Consider the following 18,040-nt stretch of genomic DNA (forward strand, 5'->3'; position numbering starts at 1 on the left):
GGTGCCGCTTGCGCTGGTTCTGTGGCTCACGGTCCGGTGGTGGGTTGCAGCGAAAAACAAAATACCTGTGGGGTGACCTGTATTTTCAGATACCGAGTTGTAAAACTGTCAGTCTTGGGAGTCCGGTCACGGCGGCTTCCCGCGGGCTGTTGCTTTCGCTTTTGCTTCCTGATGCCGATCTCTGTCCGTGTTTGGGGAGGGCAGGATCGAGGGGGCGGGGATGAAGATGGGAAGATGGGACAACACCGATTACCGGGTTTCCAGACTTTTATTCATTTCTTATTGTAGTTATGAAAATATATGGTCTTAAGAAATCACGGGAGTACAAACCCAGCTTGAGCCCAGGTCTGTTTCCTCGAGTACGTTTTTACCTGTGTGCCTGGCCAGCAGTCACGCCTGCGTGTTTGTTTTATATGACAAGCTGTAAGAAGTTTGTTTTTACAGTCAGACTCGTTGAGCAGAGTATATCAGAAACAGCTTTTATCCAAAACTATATCAGCTTGTAGAAGAGTACAGCTACGGGTTTGCCTTGTCATTCATACAATACTTTTAAAAACTTGTAGGGTATGCTTAGGTGTAATTCCAGATTGTCCCTTTGATTTGAGTCTGCCACTGAGACCCTATCCAAATTTAACATTGTACTGTTGAAGTAAACATATGCAAAAGAGAGGAAGTCTGCATTTTCTGTACTGTTTTTTCTTCTCTTTATTTTTTTTTCCTACCTTGCTATGTCATTTCTGTACTCCTGCAGTCTGTTATAGCGGAAAGAGTTTAATATCTCCTGATTTTCCAGTTAGTCATTAAGCATAAATCTCATCGGGGTATGCTTATTGTTTCACTTATTATAGTTTGATAATTTTTTTTTATTGTCTTTCAAGGCCAACTTGGTTGGACTCCATTAACTTAAGTACGTGTTGGATCAGGGCCATCTTCATTTAAAAATATTGGCAGTGTTTTATGCAAGACAGTAACATTTTGATAACATACAGTGTGGGTGGGCAACAGACAAGGCGAGAGCAAAAAGAGAATTGTTAGGCAAAGGGGAAACTGGCTATTAGGAGAATAAATTGCTTTTGTCAATGTTTGTGATATTGTTGAGGGTTTTCCTTGGTTATTAAATACTAACAAACTTGAACACCTGAAAATGCTTTTTATTTGTGTGAGTTGTGAAATATTTTTTTAAATGAAATATTAATACTAAAAAGAAAAGTCATTTTGAATACCAGGCAACTCACAAATATGGGATTTCATTAAGTTTACTTTGTTGAAAGGCCATTGTCCTCATGAATGAAGAACAAAATCAAGTTACTCAAAATCCAAGTGTGAATTAACAAAATGAATATATATTTTTAGGAAGTTCTGAGGACTTTCCTTCTCACTTACAAAAATGGGAGCAGTGTGGAAGTTATTTTCATAAGAGAACTGTTAAATTCTGTTCATTCCTAGCTAGATTGAAGCTTCTGTTGAGGTCTAATGGTCTCAAGTATTCTCTTTGGAGAAAAACTTCCTTTACTTCTCTTGCTCCTTGTAGTACTGTTTTCAGTTGTAGCTTGTTGTCATCTCCAGTTAAAACACCAAAAGCTTTCTGAGCAGTGGAAGTTTTAACAGAACTATGCACTTAGTCGTTTTCACTTGACTTCTGGGGCTTTTTTCCTTTGGACTAAGCAAAGCTTTCTGAGTGTGTCTTATGAGAAAGGAAAGAACATAGAAATGTGGTTTATGCAAATACCATTTTCATTAAAAGATACCAGGCCGTGGGTACTTACTGGGGTGCTATGGGTAATAAAGGTTAACAGTCTCTGCTTTATAATACAGTTTTAAAACATTGAAGATTTTTCCTCTGCTCTGTATCTACAGGTGCTTTTATTTATCATTTAAATAAAGCTTTAGCTATTACAATTCTTAGTATATTAAAATTTAATCCTTAAATTAAAAATATTCCCTTCAGAAAACAGGAAGTTTAATCTTGGAGCTTGCACCTCGCATGCAAAGGCTCTTCAATGAGAAGTGTGTGGTATCCTTCTTTCATTATTCAACTTTGGTTAATAAAATTAAAAGTGGATGAGAACAGCCTCAGTAGGTCGTGTTTAAACTTCCCACTGCACAGTCAGTCTGAGAGCGCTCCCCACGTAGCTGAAAGTGTTCCTGTGCTGGGTATGTCGGCACTATCTCTGGGAACTTGGGAGAGATGTCTCTGAGGCTCAGAAAAATTGTCTCCCTCCCCTCCTGGTTAAAACTGTTAGGGATAGGAGAGGACTTCTAAAAAAAGTAATTGATCAGAGAAACTGTTTAATTAAAGGAAAAGTAGTGGCAACAAAGGCAGGAACAAATCTTCTCAAAGTTCTAATTAAATCTTAATTCTTGTGGTGGGAGTTAAAGACATTTGAAATTCTGATGTTCACATGCATATGTTAATGAATAGAAACGTGGCTGTTAGGGAGTTACAGTCATGGCATCCTTTGAGGTTGTACCTGGCAGGTACTGTGCGATGTGTTTTTAAACAACCTGATTGCATGGTTGGAATTTTTTTTGTGAGTAGACAATAATTTTGTAATATGTTTTTGTTGACAAACAGTAAAAGGTTTTGCCCTGCAGTGTGTGAATTAGATGCAGCCCTCAGTTTACTGATTCAGTTGCTCAAAGTCATGTTCAGTTATAAAGTAGAAGTACTAATTAGTTTGCTGAGTAGCCTTTCTTGGACCTTGGGGAAGCGTTGGGTACAGAGCCAGCCCTCGGATGGTTAGTCCCATGTGGAGTCTGGATTGATTGAGGCCAGTTTTTGCAGTATCTCCTCTGAGTTTGTACGCTGTGCTCCTGATGTATTCTCACTAAGATCTTTATCCTATGGTAAACAGAACAATCAGTTATTGGCTTACTACTGACTACTGTGCATACATAGCTCAAAATTCACGTGCATTTTTAGTAGGGACTCTTTCTTCATAAAGTTTGTTGTCATGTAGCCCTTAATTTTTGCCATATGTTTCCATCGTTAGTAATTATTTAAAATATATGGATTCCTGAAGATGGTTGGGTGATCACTTGTGCTTCTGCAGTTGCTGTAGTGCAGATGTAACACCTGTATGCAGGTCTGGAAAGAGAGCTGTAAAGTTTATGCATTTTGGTGAACTGCATTTGCTTCAGACTCTGTTAATGATTTTGTTCCTTTTGCTTCTGTAAAAGTGAAATGGCTGTCTCTTATGTGTTTATAGATTGATTTGGATACTATTGATGTCAGCAATCTCAACAGGCAGTTTTTGTTTCAAAAGAAACATGTTGGAAGATCAAAATCACAGGTGAGGAAAAAGTCAAAGCTCAAGTTTTGCTTAGTTTTAATTTATGGACGGTGTTAGAAACATGTCACGGTCTTGTTTCTACTGGTTAAGTGTTGGTTGGTTGATCATGGCTATCCACAACATTGCATTATGAAAGTATTTAAATCCCTTAAAGTAGAGATACCAACTTACTCAATACTCAACTGGTATTGAGCCTGTCCTTGCAAGGAAGGAAATAATAAGTGTTTTTTTGTTTTTGTTTTTTTTTTATTTCTAGGTTGCCAAGGAAAGCGTGTTACAGTTTTATCCAGAAGCTAATATTATAGCTTACCATGATAGCATCATGAAGTATGTTTGGTTTTAAGCTCTAATTCCATGTTTTGACTTGCAAATACTGTGTTATTTAAATGCTACAATGGTGTGCTTTAAGACATTCTGCAAAGCTACCACAGTAAGAAGAATGAGCTGTAAATATGAGACTACCACACACCTGAGTGGGAGTGTGGCTTTTGCTTGAGTTTTCTTAAGCTCTGGTAGTAAGCTGTAGTCACTTGTTTGTGTCTCTCATTTTATTAGCAACATTTGCTATGTAAGTTTCTACACTGTAAGGATTCCCTGATGTCTTGAGCAACGATTAGATTAAAATAAATGTCAGTGTTGAGTCTGTGATTAAAAAAATAAAGTCCTATGTATGTAGGTAACTCAGTATCATTTATATAAGCCCAAAACTGTTAAAATTTAGTCTTTGTAATCCATAACCAGTCAGTACAAAATTATGTAGATTTTCATTAGCTGTTTCCTATTTCTTAATTTCTGTTTGTCCAGTTTCTTAGTATTAAGGTTTGAACTCTGATGTTGCTATTAGCCACTGAAACACTGACTCATTACATCCTTCTGAAACTGTAAAACTGTTAATCCTGCTTTCTCTTTACTCTCTCTTCTTTGCAACCTTCTTCTTTAACTGAGACAAATGCAAACTAAAGATACTAAAGTGTCAAGATTTAAAAATCCCATGTCTCGGCTCCTAAGGGCATGGAGGCATGATCAAAACCAATTGAGCTATCAGAGTATAATGAATTATCAACAGTCTGATGAGCTATGGTAATTACAGTGTGCACATCTATAGCCTCACCTGGTGGTTTTTAAGGTCAGTTACCACAGCTCAGCCAATTTACTCCTTAGATCAGAGCAGTATAATCACCTTCTCTTTGTCTACCTGTTTCATTGGTCAGATTAGCCCTAATGGCAATAGCTTCCTTCCAGCAGCACAGAATTCATGCTTTCACCCAGCTTTAAAATGGGCAGAAGACAAATGGGGCAGTTAAAGGCTGGCAGTAAATTTATAAAGCGTGTATTTTATCACAGGAGCATCAGTCCACCCTTTGCATGTGAATAGTTTCTGTTGTGGCATAATTTAATAACCAACAACTGTGGTATGCCATTTTGAGTGTTGTTTTTCTTTTCTGTAGCCCTGACTATAACGTAGAGTTCTTCCGCCAGTTCACGTTGGTTATGAATGCTCTGGATAACAGAGGTGAAGTTTTCACTATGATCTTATCTTGGAGATGAAAATACTGTTGCTCGTTCATAGAAACAGAACTTTAATGTGTTCTACTCTTAGTATTTCTGCAATGTCAGTTAAATAACAAGTATCCTCTTAACTCATCTGTAATTTGACTAATGCCTGTGCTTCACTAGAAACTTGAAAGGGCAGTTAGTGCTTTTACAAGTGTTTTGAAAGTAAATGTTAACTGCTATGCAGCTGCTTTACAGGAGCTGATGAGTGTTGTGTGTACATATGTAACTTTATTCAGTCGAGTTTGCTACATTTAATAGTGTTGATATATTTTTGTGTTAATTGGAAATTGACTTTGTGAAAAAGACGTAGTGCTTTATCATGAAATGAGCCAGTTTAAGGATAAATGTTGGCATAGGAGTCTAGTTTGAATGTGGAGAATTGAAACTTTTTTCCTAATTTTTCATATTTTTCTTTAAAAACCTCTTGATTCGCAGCTGCCCGTAACCACGTGAACAGGATGTGTCTGGCTGCTGATGTTCCTCTTATAGAGAGCGGTACTGCAGGCTACCTTGGACAAGTAACAGTTATTAAAAAGGTTAGGTTGTGTGTTACTCTTGTCACTTTAAATGCTTGGCTATTTTAGTCAACAGGGAGTTGGGTGTTCTGAGATACAGTTACAGTTCAGCTGGTAGTAGCATATACTGTCAGTAGCCTTCACAGTGTGACAGGCAAATATGTCACTTTTCACCAGGGAGTGACAGAATGTTATGAATGTCATCCCAAACCAACTCAGAAGACTTTTCCAGGCTGCACAATCCGAAACACGCCATCGGAACCCATCCATTGCATTGTGTGGGCTAAGTATTTGTTCAAGTAAGTGATCATTAATAAAAGAGAATAGGTGCTGTTCACTCTTCTGGTTTCTAACCCTGCAGACAGAAATAAAGTGCACACGGGCTTTTGTTTGTTTGTTTGGAGGTTGGGGATTTTGGGGGGCGGGGGGGGCAGTAGGGACGCGACGCAGGGCGCGTGCTGTGTTTTTTTTACATGGATGTGGATTCTAGCAAAAACCTCCAGTTCTTTGACCTGAGTTTTAGCATGGTTTTTTAAGAGTGGGGTTTTTTTCTTCTGCTATGAAGATGGAAGGTTGGTTGGTACTTTGGCCTTGCTCTACTATCCCAGAAAATCTGTCAGAGTAGTTTGCCACAGCAGTGTAGGCTGAAGTTACTTTATTCTTCACCTTTGTGTGAAACTAACACATTTTTCAGTTTAATGCATGTATTAACAGATATGAGGTTTCCTGGAATCTTGGAGGGTTATAAGCACTGTATTCAGTACTGCAATATAAATAAAAGTCTGGGTGAACTGTTGAGTGTGTAATACAGAACTGGTTTGCTAAATTCATTTTTGTATTGGATGTTTTGTGTCGTCAGTGTTAAGTCTGTGTGTGATGAATCGCAGCAATTTAAAAAGCAACATATGAAATGGCACTCTGGCAGCAAGAATTCTAAAGTGGATATATATCATCTGTTAGCAAATATTTCAGTCTTTAACCAGATAATGATGAAATTCCAGTGTTGTGTTGTTGTTCTTTATTATATAGCCAGTTGTTTGGAGAAGAAGACGCTGATCAAGAAGTATCTCCTGACAGAGCTGATCCTGAAGCTGCTTGTGAGTGTGATATAAGCTGGTAGCTTACCCTGTTACTGAAATGTTCTGTTTCAGAGGTTATGACTTGTTTCTGCACATTTCTTAAGGTTAGAGAGTTCAGATCCATTTTCTTTTAAGATAATTCAATTTACTGTACCCTTGGACAAAAAAAGTTTGGGGTGTGTCGACAGTAGTTTCCCTTACAGACTTTCACGTACACTGTGAATAATTAAGTTCCCTCATACTGCTGCTTATTAGATATTTGAAATAATTTCAGGTTTTTTTAGCTAACTTGATGCATAGTGCAGAGCAGAGGTTTTTGAATGGTGCATGTGCAAAAAACACTCTTCAGAATGACAACAGTTTAATAGTTTTACCTGTCAGAACTGTGGCCCTTGTGGGTAGCCTAAAATGTTATTAAAATGATTGGTTCAGCTGTTGTAAAAACTTTTTAATCCAGTGTAAGATGTGTCACTGGCATTCACTAGTTGTTCTCAGATGGTGTGGGTAGAAGAGCTGTGAGGAGCACAGTCGATACACTCGCTAATCAGGAAGTTCCAGTGAAGACACCCAGGTGTAAGATAGAGATTTAGGTGAATAGGCTTGTGTCTGCTTGGCAACTTCTGTTCTCTCTGCAGCAAACAGTCTTCCCCATGTGCACAGAAACCTGAATGGAAAAGTGAGCTGGAAGTGGAAATTAAATATAACTGATCTTCACAGGGTGGCCATTTTTCAGATATATATTTGGATTTGATGGAGCGCTCCCTTCCCTGCAGCTGGGAGGCTTGTCTTGAACTGAGGACTGAGAACTGCGTGGTATTTGTAGTCACACTGCATTTTCTACTCCTAGCTGAGGGATTGCAAGGAAATACAGGGACTATGTTTGAACTCTTCTAGCCTGAAACACTTCAACATTAATCTACATTGGAAATATGCCCATTTTGAGTGATGTTTTTGTCTCTGTCCAGTATTTTTCTGTAAGGACAGTAACCATAGTTACTGTGAAGGTGAATAAGCATAATTGTTGCTTCTTTTGGATCCTTTGAAAGATTAATGGACTTGGGAGGGGGAGCTTAGAGGATCCTCCAGCTCTTCGGATTCTCTGAACATCAGTGATCACCCCACAGGTTGTTCCTACAGGAAGTGCAGAATGAAATAGCTGAGTCTTAAAAAAGAGTGGCGTATAAACTCACTTAAAACACCAGCTGCTGGAATACGTGGAAGGCAGCAGACACAGTGCCACTTGTTTAAACAAAGATGCCAGGGCAGTTATAGCAAGGCCTGAGCTGTAGCCTCATGTCTGCAGTGAGCAAACTGTAGTGATAATGCTGTTTAGAATCAGAGGACATACGTGGGGTATTAGGGAAGAGTCAATGCAGCCTTTGTAAGGGGGGTTGTTCCTTGCATGGCTCTGCAGCTTCTTTAAAGGAATCAGCAAACCTATGGACAGGCATGTCTGGTTTATGCTGTTTTGAATCTGCAGGGGGCACTCGGAAACTTTTTGTGAGGAGGAACTTGAAGGAGCTAAACAGCTGTGGGGAGAAAAAACGATGAAGATCCTGCAGTGGATAAACTACTTAAATGATAAACAGTGATTAGAGGAGTGTCTCAGATTAGGGATGGGACCAGTGCTGTTCAGCATACATGATTGAGCAAAGTCACTCAGAATAATAAAGATGAGGGCTAACTGCAAAAAGTAGTAGAAAGCTTCACACTACAGAACGACAGGGCAGTGAGACATGAGGCAGAATTGGTGCAGAGAAATACGAAATCATGCAAATGACGCATTGGTGAAAGGAGGGAAACGTTCACAAATGTACGTGTAAAATGATGGTCTCTGAGCTGATTTTTCTCATTCAGTCAAGGTGTTAATAGATAGTTTTATGAAAACATCGACCTGATGCTTATTAGGAATCACAGTAGCAGTTGCTGGATGTGACTGGGAAGGAAACACAAAAAGAATAGCATCTGTATGCATGGAATTTTTTGTATAGGGACAACCAGAGGTAAGAAGCTGATTTATTTTTTTGTGTTGAAGTTATAACCAAAGTAAGACTCTTCAGCAAGGAAAAGAGACTCCTAGAAGGAGATGGTTAGGGATTTATGAAATTGCAACATTGTGTGGAGAAAATGAATAGGAAACAATTGTTCAGTGTTTCTGCCAATAAAGGAATTGGGTAACATCAAGTTAAATTAGTGAGTTGCAGTTGCAGAAGCAAACAGGAGTAGTCACACTGTGTCTAATTCAGCTTTTGTTGGGTACAGTAAAGCCATTTTATGGTCCCTGCATAATTTTGGTTATTGACTCTAGGGGAAATATTTGGATGTGATTTGCCTTTTTTTTTTTTAATTAAAGTACTTGGTTAACACTTTATTAATAGGGGAGCCAGCAGAAGCAGAAGCCAGAGCACAAGCATCCAATGAAGATGGTGAGATTAAACGTGTTTCAACTAAGGAGTGGGCTAAATCAACTGGATACGATCCAGTTAAACTTTTTACTAAGGTATCTTCTTTACCCCCAATAAATGTCTTTATTTGAAGTGTATGAGGTGCTTTAAAGTTAAGTCAAAACGGGGTTTGGGCACTTAATGCTAGCCATCAATCATGCAATTATGTTATGACTTCCACCAATTTTGCTGTAGAGTTGGTCTTTTACAACAGTTGCTTGTTTTATGGCATTCCAGCTGCATCTGTAGAGATGACTTCAGCAGCTTGTCCATACTCTACAGAAAAAACCTCATTCAAATTACTTTTAATATGAAAAGGTAAACTTGAATTCTGTAGGAATTTCACTGGGCATAATCAGAACCAGTCTGAGGACATAAAAACTATCAGTCCTCTTCTGTGTATGATCAGACTCTGGCATAAGAAAATACAAACTGGTTTGGGAGTTTTCTTTCAGAATGGTCACTGAAAGTGATAAATAGAGGAAATGAGTATGGAATGTAATGCTGATAGGTAGTAATTACTTTACTTTGGAAATTAATTGGCATGTAGGCAAGAGTATTTCAGGGAGAGTATACAAATAGCTGTAGTGATGGCTTCAGTAGGCACATGAACCCCATTTGGACTATTGTTTCTTGATTTTTACTTTACTTTTCCCCAAATTAATTAGAGCTGTGTCTGCCTTATGCAGTAAGTGTTAGAGAATGGCAAATAAAAAGGTTTTTTTATCTGTTTGTTTTTTTTTTTCCTGTGGAGTTTGATTTTTATTCGTGTGGTTGAAGATATTTTCAAGGAGAAAAGCAAAACCTCATAAATCTAATGCTGATTTTTTTCAATTTTACAACAGATGTAAAAGTATGTCTCTTTTTTCCCATTTAATTTTAATATTTGGATTGGGGATTTTTTATGGGGTTTTTTTTTTAAATGTTTTCTAGCTTTTCAAAGATGACATTAGGTATCTGCTGACAATGGATAAGCTGTGGAGGAAAAGAAAGCCTCCAGTGCCACTGGACTGGGCTGAGGTACAAAATCAAGGTAATTTTCCACCCTCCTACTCTCTATTTCTAAGTCACATCTGCTGTTTGTTAATGCATCTCTGTGATACGTACATTTTCTCACTGTCACAGTTGAGTCCTGATAATGAACATATTAATTCTTTGCGATTCCTGAAGATTTTTAATTTTTCTCTATATAGAAAACATTTTTTCTAAAACTGTTCTGCAGTTGTTATTTTAGGTACCCAGTATTGGCTGTAGAAAGTTCTTATTTCACAAAATTACATGTTGGCTTATTCTAGGAAATCTTGCCATACACACTGATAACGTTTATCTCTTCAAGCTGAGTTCTGCTGAAAATTTACATTTGCTGTAATTTGTGCATGTCTAGGTGATGGATTTAAATATAGCTATTGTTGCAGTTTTAAATGAAGATTTGTTGTAAAATGTTTGGGCTACTGTAGTTTAAGGATATTGTTCTTCAATTTAGAAAATATGTAATTTTCTGAAATTGGAAAAGTCTTTGAGAGAACTTCTGTGGGATTTATAAGTATTCTTAATTTTTTTTTGTTCTTTTCACAAAGAGAAAAACATATCTGACCAACAAAATGAATCCTCTGCAGTCCTGAAGGATCAGCAGGTTCTTGATGTGAAGAGCTATGCACACTTATTTTCAAAGAGTGTTGAAACCCTGAGAGTTCACCTGGCTGAGAAGGGTGATGGAGCAGAGCTTATATGGGATAAGGTTAGTTTGCCAAGCCCATAAGAACCAGTTATACTCTAAATATGTAGTACAAATATTAATTGGACTCATTCAGTTTTGTTCCAGTGTAGTACTACGTAGAACAAAACTATCTGGTACCCCACTGAAAACACTTTCCATATGTAAACAAATACATACTTTAAGCACTCTACATTTTATAACTCACTGAGTGTAAGGATTAACTATTGTGATGTAAAATAACTTAATTCATTAACTTTAAAAAGCACAAATTCAGAAGTATTTGTCATATTTTTATTTTTGAAAATATTTTAATAATGCAACTTTATTTTTTCCTTTGCTCTAGCTTTCTCTAAAACATGCTCTTATACAGAGGTAGCTAGAGTTCTACTGAGTTGTACATAATAATTAGCTCTGACAATAGGTGTGTGATATGAGTTTTGCTGAAGAAAAACAAGAAAATTCTCTTTGAGCACCAGGTGGTGTAACCTTCCTGCAGTCAGTTCTCATTTGGCATAAGGAAAAAAAAAAAGTAGTTTGTAACTATAGAGAGGACAAAATAGTAAAATAGTGTTACAACAGATAGTAAAGGTACTTCTTTCTGAAACACCAGTTTTTGAAACTAGGCATAAAACATTGCAAGATTTAGGATTTAGACTTTATTTTGAATACACAAGGTATTTTATTAATACTAATACTCTAATTCACTACTAAAATACTAAGTACAATTTCTAAACATATGTATTTGAAGTATTACTGCTTTATCTAAACGTACCATCTGAAAGAGGAAGTGTATTGTCTTTGAAATGGATTATTGTACAGTCTTTTTTTTTTACTTTCTGTTTTTAAGGTTTTAGAAACCATGTGTTGCAAACTTTTTTCAATGAGTAATCTGATTTTTAAATACTTTCTGCATTAACTTCTTGTCAGGATGACCCTTCTGCAATGGATTTTGTCACTTCTGCTGCGAACCTCAGGATGCATGTTTTCAGTATGAATATGAAGAGCAGATTTGATATCAAGTGTAAGGATAAAATATAACATTGTTTTATTTCTTTATATGTCTTTTTTTTATTTACTGTTAAAAATCTGCATACTCTTGCTTATTTTGCAGCAATGGCAGGAAATATTATCCCAGCTATAGCTACTACTAATGCAGTAATAGCTGGTCTGATAGTGCTGGAAGGCTTGAAGATTTTATCAGGAAAAATAGATCAGTGTAGAACGGTAAGTGGGAATAAGATATTTTTACTTTCATGGTTTTTATTTGTTTAAAAGTCACATTTAACTTGTTCTGACTATTGTGTAGTTTTACTGTCTCTCACTTGTTGCTTCAGTAGATTCTGAATGTGATGGGAACTTTCAACCACAATGAAAAGAGCAGTGGAAGTGTCAAGGATCATGAAATTCCTGTGATTTAATGAAAATTGACTGCTGGGTAGGAGAGAGAACCAGGCTGACATCACTTGAAACATGGTTGTTCCATGTCACAGATCTATTTGGCAGTAGCTGGACAGTCAGCACGGGTGTCATTGTGGGCTGGCCATAATACGCACGTTCTCCTGGTCAGCAGGCATGCCACAGAGGATTAGGGAACAGGACAACCTGTGAGACTAAGAGAATAGATCTGTAGGAAAACAGGTTTTATGAGTGCTGCTACTTACAGAATAACTTGTTTTATTCTTGTCTGTCCTCAAGATTTTTCTGAACAAGCAGCCAAATCCCAGAAAGAAGCTTTTGGTTCCTTGTGCTTTGGATCCACCAAATCCTAACTGTTATGTGTGTGCAAGTAAGCCAGAAGTGACTGTGAAACTTAATATACACAAAGTTACTGTCTTAACACTCCAGGATAAGGTAAATCTTGAATATTAGCTACAGCTTTCTAATAATTATTCTAATACTGTGAATTATTAAAGTTAGGTTTTTGTTCAGTCTATTTTGACTGAACATCAGCTGTTTATATTTGCTCTACGTTTTGCATTTCTGTCAGCTCCAAAAAGAGCTATATTAGCCAGGATGCTTCTTGCTCATGTGTGCTTGTACATCTTGTGAGAGAATGTTTGTATTTTGTAATTTTTTGGTGGTTTTAAAGCCTATTAATCTCTTAACAGCAAAAAACTGAATTTGTATTTCAGTTGAATAGTTCAAGTCACAACTGATTTGTAATTCTGTCATTTTATGAAGTGATCTAGAAAAATTTTCAACATGTCTGAACCTATATGTTTCAGACAGCAAAAATATAATTATTTTGGTCATGGAAGTGGGAGGAAAAAAGTATAGGCTTTCAGCAGATGCCTGAAAATAAGCCAGGATAAGAAAATCAAGATAATTCATGGTTCTTTCTAGGTGTTTTAAGCCAGATATTGATCAAATAATCATATCCATCTTTTTCAGATAGTGAAAGAAAAATTTGCTATGGTAGCACCAGATGTACAAATAGATGATGGAAAAGGAACTATCCTTATCTCTTCAGAAGAAGGAGAAACAGAAGGTATGCATGCTAAAGCTTTATACATAAGAGTAGATAAAAACTAGGAAGAAACCAAGACATACAAAATGGAAGTGTAGCAAATGTTTTAGTGTTCATCCTGTAGACTAATATTTGAAGAGAACTGGATTTGCAAGTATTTAAGTAGCTTGAGAATAGCTAGTGGTATTGTCTACAAGCCTGCATGTCCAGTTCAGCTTTCCTGTTTAAAGTGCTTTTCACCTGGAGTGTCAGGATTCCTTTCAAGAGTAGGTATTCAGCTATAAACACGTACCAGTTGTTTTCCTCTGTTTGCAAGTCCCATTCATTGTCTTGTTCTTAGACTGTGGTCTTTTTATGATGCTTGTAGGCACTACTGTAATAAAAATATTATCTCCAAAATATTCCTAAATGTAATAATAGTGAAGTGCTTGAACATGATGCATGAGGGGTAAATAAGTCAAACATAAGTAATTTTAACTTCTGATAGGCTTAAATGTCAAATTTTACTTTAAATATAGCTAATGAATGTTACTCTTACAGTTCTACGTAAAACTTCTGGAGTACTCATTTAATATTTATTCAGGTGTAAAGGATCTTTATATAAATAGCTCTATACACTGCAGTTTTTCACTGTTTTTCTAGCAAATAACCACAGGAAATTATCAGACTTTGGAATTCGAAATGGCACTCGACTACAAGCAGATGACTTCCTCCAGGACTATACACTGTTAATCAATGTGCTTCATAGGTAAGGATTCTGAAATAATTATCTTTGTGTATATATGTAGAACAGTTCCACAAGGAATTTTCAACTCAGAATTTTAAATTAACAAATAAATCTCAAAAATTAGGCTGCAGAAAGAAAATATAGAGGTAAAAGAGGAATTGTTATTTTTTAATGAATTTTAGAGTTTAGGGTTTTTTGTTTATTTTTGGTGGTGGGTTGGTTTTTGTTTGGTTGTGTTTTTTTGCAGCAGTAATTGGAAAAAGTTTATTTGAATAATTTGTCATTACATAACATAAAAATACAGTGCAAAATCAAATTTACTTTTGGGACAGCCAACAAGCGAGGAACTGCCATTTAAAAACCCAACCAAACAAAAAGAGGGCAAAAAGCCCCCCAGCCTGCTGTGGTAGTGGAGCCTCTGCTTGACTACCTGTGTTCAGATACAGCAGTGCAAACAGACGTCACTTTGAAATAGTTGGTGTGTGTGTATGTAACCCTGGATAAGTAATATACCTGTTATATACAGTAAGTTAACATACTGCACTGTCAGAGAGAACAGGAATGTGACACTGAGGCAGAAGGGCAAGCTCAGGTAATTACTCTCATTCCCAAGCATTTGAAGTCGTGACACTTGGTGGAACAGTGTTTATCAATAGACAAACCATAAATTATAACAGATGACCAAACAGACTATCTTTTAATGTTTTTCACATTTTGTCATAGTTGCAGGGTGTTCTAACACTTGAATGACATACTTTCTTTGTGAAAGAGATGGGTTTTTTTATTTTCACCTGGTTGTTTAAAAGGATATATATTTTTCTGCAGTGAAGACCTAGACACAGATGTAGAATTTGAAGTTGTTGGTGATACCCCTGAAAAAGTTGGCCCTAAACCACCAGAACCAACATCCAAGAATATTACCAATGGTAGTGATGATGGAGCACAACCCTCAACATCAACAGGTAAATAGCAGTAACCATTATTAAATAAAACAAAATAATCTTTCAGTAGTGCAGTCCAATCAAGAGAGTTGTCTTCACTTTTATGGCTTAACTTTGCCAAGATGAAATAAAAGGTGTTTAAGTTGCCTCCGTGTATAAATATAATATTAAATGGAAAAATGCATATTTATAATGGTTACAGAATGCACATTTAAGATTGTTACAAAGGTTTACAGTAAACACACCTTGAAATTATTTAACTTGCGAGGACTTGCTGGGTTGTCAGCTGAAGTGCATCATTTGAACAGTGATTTAAATAGTTAGACCCATTCTATATGATGATCACACTATTGCTTGACAAAAAAGAATGAACCAAATTTGTCACTTTCTCCCTACAGATTAAAAATTACTTTGTGGATATCTTTGATCATATTTCATTTTGTTAATTTAAGAAGACTCCTTTATTATCTGCTTACAGAATAATTATTTTTTCACCTGTCATGCAAAGCATGGCAAGAAAATAGTATTTGCTCTCCAGGAAGAAGTACCTTTACCTTCCTAATGGGGGGTGTTTCTTTGAACATACTCAGAATAATTTAACTTACATGAATAATACAAGATGCTTAAGCACTGCTGTTTTATAGGGATAGCATATGAATCTAATACAGATAGACATCTCTGCCTTAGATATCTGTAGTTCTGTCTTACACTTTTGGATGATTTTGATGCTATTTTGCCTGTCATATGGTCCTGTTTAAGACGTGTACAAGTAATGTAGTTGCGTCTTGTTCCGGGGGAGATTAAATGTTAAGGGTACTGCTATAGTTTATTTCAAATTATATGAAAAATTATACTTCAAATTATATGAGAAAAACTAGCATAAAATTAATTTTTACAATTAATTTGTACTTTAAAGAAAACAAAATCCACTAGGTGTCTTTCAAGTCCACATTTGATTCTATTTTCCTTTTTTTTACTATCCATTGTTAATCCTTTAGCTCTTTAGGTCTGCTCACCCTTCCACTCCTCCCTCTCTTTGCTTGTTCTCTCTGTCTCTCATGGAGCATGGCTTCTAGTGGGAGTTCTGTTGAATGCACTAGTGAAAGGAGAGGCTGAACTACAGCTCAGTGTGTGTAGAAATTCTTTTCTCAAGGACTGCTGCAGATAGCATGCAATTCTTCTATTTTGTACCTGCACAAAAAATAATGGTAACTAATGCATTTCCCTTATTTTTTGGTTATTGCAGTATTTTCCATACCTCTAGTGAACCATGTGAAAAGCCTATTTTATACTGATTTCAGAGAATTGCAAAATACTCTTGCAGCTGAATGACAAAGAATATGGTTAAAGAATGCTCCGAGATGTATTTGATGTATTAGATACATTCTTATTTTTATATGTATGAAATTAGGTTTGAGAGTAGTCTATCTTTACAGTATCCATTTGAATTGAAAACATATTTTGCAGCTCCAGATCAAGATGATCTACTGATTGTGGATTCTGAAGATGAAGGTACTTCAAGCAATATTGATGATGATATGGAAAACAAAAGCCGCAAGAGAAAACTAGAAGATAAAGAGTGTGTCAGTACAAAGAGAGTGCGTACTGAGCAGACAGAAGAGCAAGATGAAATTATAGCATTAGACTGAACATGCAAATGCCCCTTGACAAAATTATTCAGATATGTAATACAGTAACAGCATAATACGTTGGGATGTGAAAAATGTCCAGAGCTAGACTAATTTTAAGGCCTTTGTTCCAAGTGAATACCAAACCACTGGCTTAAACAATTTGTGTCCGTTTCTCTTGATGATAAAGCTCTCATCTCAATAGACTCTTTCAGAAAGTTTTTACATATTAATTCCATATATTAACTGTAGTAGAAACATAGTTTATAAATACTTACAGATAAGTATTGGCTTAAACAGTCATGAAAAAAGCATGTTATTTTTGTGTAAATACCTTTTAGGTATAATTCAATAGGACAAAAAAACCTACTCTTGTTTAGTAAAGGGTCGTCATTGAAGCCCTGGTTTTAAGTAACTTCATTTTTATTTTTTGCTTGAAGAAAAATACTTTTAGCCTAGTCCTAAACATTTTTCACACCCTGAACAAGTAAAGAAGAAAATTCAAAAAAGCGAATTAGTGCCATGTTTTAACAGTGTTCTTAAAATTCAACTGGCACTATGTACATTACTGTAAAACTGTTAATTTACTCAAGTTTTTCAGCTCGTACTGCCTGGTATGTCAATGTAAGAAGCAAATTTTTGTGTATTGTTACAGTTTCAGGTTATTTATATTTGATGTTTTGTAAACTCAGATACTACTACTATACTGTACATCTGATGGACCAAATAAATGACATCTGAAATACTTGCTATATTTGCTTGCACAGTCCAAGTTTATGCTGACTTATGGGATTTTACAATGTATAGCCTTCAAAATTTACTGTATTATTTTCATTTTTCTAAACATAACCTAGTAGTACAGAACTTAAGCTTCACTTGTTTGAGGTGAAAGGGGAATTTTTTTAATAAAACTTTTGTGAATGTTTTTTTTCTTGGACAATCAATTATTGGCCTCTTCAGCTGGAGCATTTGCACCACGACATGCATGCTTTCACCACCTCATGCCTTCAGAAAGAAGAAAGCACTGGTCTTCTATACATTACGCTTTGTGCATGGGACAGGAGTGCAATGTTTAGAATCAGTATCCTAAAACCTGCTGCATTCGTTTAACTATTTTGGTAGCTCTCAAAACAGTGTTGATTCTTAGACTGCATTAATGAGCCATTTCTGTCACTGTACTGAAATTGCTTTCCAACTGTGTGTTAGTGAACCAAAACTGCTTCTGTTCATAGATGAGTATGCAGAGTTAGCCTTACAGAGCAGAGGAATTGAGCAGACACAATTTATTCTGTTACAGTTTGCAAACTGAATTAATTTTAAACAAGATAAGTGTATAGAAGGAGAATACAAAAAAACCCAAACCCAAACCCAGCACCTTTCTAGGTTTTGGTTCCTACATCTGGTTCTGTCTAGTACAAAGGCCAGCTGTGCAAAACTACAGTTCTATGATGCAATTAATGTTTTACCTCTTCTTTTAGGTAGTAATAGTCACATGCAATGGCTTGCTTGGAGGCATAATACTCTCCCATGAAATTAAACCCGTTTGAGTTAGCTGCATCTTGGCCAGCATGAGTGAAGACTGAGGTAAAGACATAAATTAGAGACATTACAGAAAGGATTTTCAGTGTTACAAGGGGGAGCTTTTATAGTTCTTGCAATAAACAGTTGTACT

The 18,040-nt window shown here is 36.3% G+C and overlaps 1 protein-coding gene across 1 annotated transcript; it reads left to right on the forward strand.

Moving 5' to 3' along the window:
• Positions 1-3,209: 3,209 nt before the first annotated feature.
• UBA2 (ubiquitin like modifier activating enzyme 2) lies at positions 3,210-17,293 on the forward strand (the record flags this gene model as incomplete). Its single annotated transcript, XM_010168620.1, has 16 exons — positions 3,210-3,293; positions 3,550-3,620; positions 4,742-4,806; positions 5,286-5,386; positions 5,543-5,664; positions 6,395-6,462; positions 8,823-8,944; positions 9,822-9,921; positions 10,466-10,626; positions 11,533-11,626; positions 11,717-11,829; positions 12,301-12,456; positions 12,997-13,093; positions 13,715-13,820; positions 14,625-14,761; positions 16,208-17,293. Coding segments are annotated over 16 exons (1,779 nt in total), but the record flags the coding sequence as incomplete, so codon positions are not given.
• Between the last annotated feature and the right edge of the window lie 747 nt (positions 17,294-18,040).

The sequence above is a fragment of the Antrostomus carolinensis genome, unplaced genomic scaffold (assembly GCF_000700745.2).
Source record: "Antrostomus carolinensis isolate BGI_N321 unplaced genomic scaffold, ASM70074v2 scaffold30055, whole genome shotgun sequence".
NCBI classification, from domain to species: domain Eukaryota; kingdom Metazoa; phylum Chordata; class Aves; order Caprimulgiformes; family Caprimulgidae; genus Antrostomus; species Antrostomus carolinensis.